Raw genomic sequence first — 3,816 nt, forward strand, 5'->3', positions numbered from 1 at the left:
CAGCCTTCACTCTGGACTCCCGTCAAGACAAGAATACCTAATCACATACCCCTTTTAAACAGTTCTCTCCCTCATCTGTTTCAATGCAGTATACATTATTGAACCCACCTTTCTCAGTCTTCCCTAACTTCTAAGAAGAACTTTGGCTGCATTTCCTCTGAGGCAAATCTCTCTGATCTCTTGGCAGGCCCTGCTCAGTATCCATCAACACCACAGTTCAAAGAAAGCCATTCTTCCTTGATTTTCCTTATTCACAGTCCAATTTTCACATCATTTGAACAATTGGAAAATACCACGGTTTGGGTCAGGTGTACATCAGTCTTCAAAGTTACCTCCCTGCTCTGTTACACTTTACAGAGGTCCGTGGCGACAGATGTGATTTCTGCTTCCATAGATGCTGATTGTGGATTCTCACAAAAGGAAACCCCGGGTACAACCTTCACACTGTGTATCACAATACTGTTTACTGGTCCAGTTGTGGGGATTTTCGTTTTGTTTACATTGAGGTGCAATCAATCCAGAGAGTGAAGTTTGTAGACTTTGATCCCTCTTCATCAGAGTAAGTGCTTCAAGTCGTCTTCCTTTTCAGCAAGCCTGTCTATGTCATCTGCAAATCACAAACTGTTTGACAAGTCTTTCTCCCATTTGCACGCCACATTCCTTTTCGTAGAGTCAAGCGTCTTGGGTTTTTCACTCAGCATATAGTTGAATAGATATGGTGAAAGAATGTAACCCTGATACACGTGTTTTCTGCTTTTAAACCATGCTATTTCCCCTTTTTCTTTTCAAATGACTACTTCATGGTCTCTGCACAGGCTCTGCATAAACTCAGCTAAATGTTCTGAAATTGTCATTCTTCTGAATTATATCCATAAATTATATAGTCTACATATGGATTTGCTATCACTTGTTATGCATCAGAGAGTTGGACAATGACCAAGGAGGATAGAAGGAGAATTGATGCCTTTGAGTTGTGGTGCTGGAGAAGAGTATTGAATGTACCATGGACTGCTAGGAAAGCAGATTGATCCTGGAGAGGGTTAAACCGGGCTACTCCTTGGAGGCAAGGATTCTGGGGCTCCATCTGACATACTTTGGACATGTTGTAAGGAGAGACAGGTCCTTGGAGAGGGACATCATGCTTGGGAGGGTGAAGGGACAGCGCAGGAGGGGAAGGTCCTCTATGAGGTGGATTGATTGAGTGACTGGGATAATTGGGATGGGAGTGTCAGAGACAGTGCGATTGGCACAGGACAGAGCAGAGTTTAGGGCTGTTGTACACAGGGTCGCTATAAGTCGCAGGCGACTCAACAGCACATAACAACAAGAACAACAACGTCAAATGCCTTCATATAGTGAATAAAACACTATTCTACATCTCTCTGGTATGTCTGCTTTCAGCTGAGTTCCAGCTGTTGTTGTTACTAACCATTAAGTCTGAATCAACTCAAAACTGACTTTCTAGCAGGTTTTCAGAGGCAGATAATCGGAGGGGGGGAGACTACCCACCTTCTCCAGTGGAGCAGGTAGTAGATTCAAACTGAGTACCTTTGTGTTTCCTATCTGATGTCTAGAGAAGCTAAATTATTGTTTGGTTTTAAGAAACTATCAAAGAATAATTTTGGTTTAAGATTTTAAAATCATCTCACTGCAATAGTTTTAGGGGTTCATCCCGCCTCCATGGCTCGAGAAAACTCTGAATTCAATCTGGATTTAATTGTGTCTGGACAGCTGTTCCCACTCAGTGAAACCCAGAACCTCCCGACATCTGCTCCTGAAGCTCTCTACTGAATCCCTTTGCAAAGTCCCAATAATGTGTCTTCCCTCTCTCGGGAGCCTTTGAGCTCGCAGGTAATAGAAGCTGGGTCTTAATACTCAGGAGAGACTTGGAAAAGTCCTACAGAACGAGGAATGGACAAGGGAAGTGAGCAAACACATGAAGACTTCGGAAGCATCTGAAAAGTATTTTATGTGTTCTAGAAGATCCTGATGACTGAGAAGGAAAGCGTCTTTGTAGTTTGACCTTGAGGGTGCTTCAAATTGATGGGCGTTGTAGATGGAATACAATGGAATGCAAATGGTGCGTCCCATGGTGCTTCACTTGCCTTAAAGGGCAAGTGAGCCCTGGCACCCACACAGCCGACCTCAGCTCTGAGCTCTGGGCAAGGTGAGGGTGGCGTACACACAAGGCTCTTTGGAGGCATCCCGGAGGGAATACGAGGACAGTGGCTCCATCCTTCCAATAAGGGCTTCTTCCTGCAACTGGGCATAGGTCACTTCTCTAGGCTTTTCCGCCTTGGAGACCTGTGAACATGGAGACACAAGGTGCAAGAGAGTTCTTGGGGAGGGAAATGAACGGGAGAGAAAGAAGAAGAGGTGGGAGAGGAGAGCCTTACCTGTGTGTCCATCTGTTGATATTCTTCCAGTTGAATGTCCTTCAAGGCAGCATCTGAAAGGAAAGATGATGGGTTGGTCTGTCTTTGAGAGCCCTCAGAGATGCCCCATGCTTGCAGCTGTAGTTCAGAGATGGGCTGTCTACAGTCCAGGAAGGGACCCTAGCATCACACAACAAGGTGACACATCTCCCTTCCTTCTCCTTCCAGAATCCTTCCTTGCTCCCCTCATCTCCCCACCCTGGGTTCCCTTCCTCCTCACTCCTCCTTACATTCATTTTCTTCCTGGCTCTCCAAGCACAGGCTGGATCTGATGGAAAAGAGACAGGAGCATTAGAATAATTCTGAAATAAAACATGAGCACGGTTTATTACTGGAGCAGTCACATAGTTCCTACCTGTGATACCTCACTTGGGTCTTGATCTCAACATCAATGGTTCCTGCAGAGAATCCGTGATCAGAGCCCACCCTGAAGGAACCCACCAAGCCTACTTCCCACTTTGTCTCCTGGGTTAACCGTTCCACCCCCCAGGACATACCTTGTTTTGCCTGGTACCAACGGCAAAGAAGAAAGAAGAGGAAGAGGAGAATAAATGCAACAGCAACCGAGACGCTGATCGCAATGAGTGTGTATCTTTGCTCAAGACCATACGGCTCTTGAAAAAAATTCAGAAAATTATAAATATCTGTAACTGAGCAACTGTTTCATTCATTCATTCGACAGGCATTTGTTGAGGGTCCGCCATATGCCAGGCAGGTCGTTGGGCGTTTGATTTTACTTCTAGATTGGGTTGGCATCTGACACCTTACCCAGCTCACAGTACCTCCTGGCAGAATCAAAGGTTCTTTTCAAGTTTACAATCCCTGATGGGACAGAGGAGCCTGCAGGAGATGCAAGCGATGTCTTCCTACCAGCCCTGGCCTTGACAATCATTTCACCTTGGATGGTCTAGAAAATGCCTTGCGATTTTCTCCATCATCTTAATATCTTCAGCACCTCTTCACTTTTCCTCACCACTAACTACTAGTGCAGGACAAAACAAGGTTCAAGGTGTTCTTCATAACGTTGCTATGAGTCACAGCTGACCGGGTCCACCTGAGGACCACAGCTGCCATCTACCTCTCTTGTGGGAGATGGACAGACATCCTGGGAAGAGTGTTCAGGACAGAGATCAGTGATGGCGTCACCTCTCAGACCGGTTCCCAGAGGCTCTCCCCAGCATTGAGCACATGTTAATAGGGCATCCCTGAAGCAATTTACTGGTAACTGGCAGAAAATGACCCTAGTAAACACGTACACCATCAGGATGTAAATGGAGGAGCCTGAGAAGCTACACCTTATGGGGACCAGTCATCAAACAGGGTGGAATTGAAAATCTCCACATGTTATGGCTTGAATTTTGAGAGAGAGAGAGAGAGAGAG

At 45.7% G+C, this 3,816-nt stretch overlaps 1 protein-coding gene across 1 annotated transcript in view; it reads right to left on the minus strand.

The window, feature by feature from the left end:
- Nucleotides 1-3,816, minus strand: part of GP6 (glycoprotein VI (platelet)) — a 38,642-nt gene that overhangs the window by 26,788 nt on the left and 8,038 nt on the right. Inside the window, exons 4-5 of the mRNA XM_006901875.1 lie at nt 2,397-2,449; nt 2,187-2,304 (exon numbers count right to left, since the gene is read on the minus strand). Of these exons, the coding sequence (XP_006901937.1) occupies nt 2,187-2,304; nt 2,397-2,449 (171 nt within the window). The remainder of the gene's footprint in view (nt 1-2,186; nt 2,305-2,396; nt 2,450-3,816) is intronic.

Source organism: Elephantulus edwardii, unplaced genomic scaffold (assembly GCF_000299155.1).
Source record: "Elephantulus edwardii isolate Elephantulus edwardi_28Jun2011 unplaced genomic scaffold, EleEdw1.0 scaffold00348, whole genome shotgun sequence".
In the NCBI taxonomy this organism is placed as follows: Eukaryota; Metazoa; Chordata; class Mammalia; order Macroscelidea; family Macroscelididae; genus Elephantulus; species Elephantulus edwardii.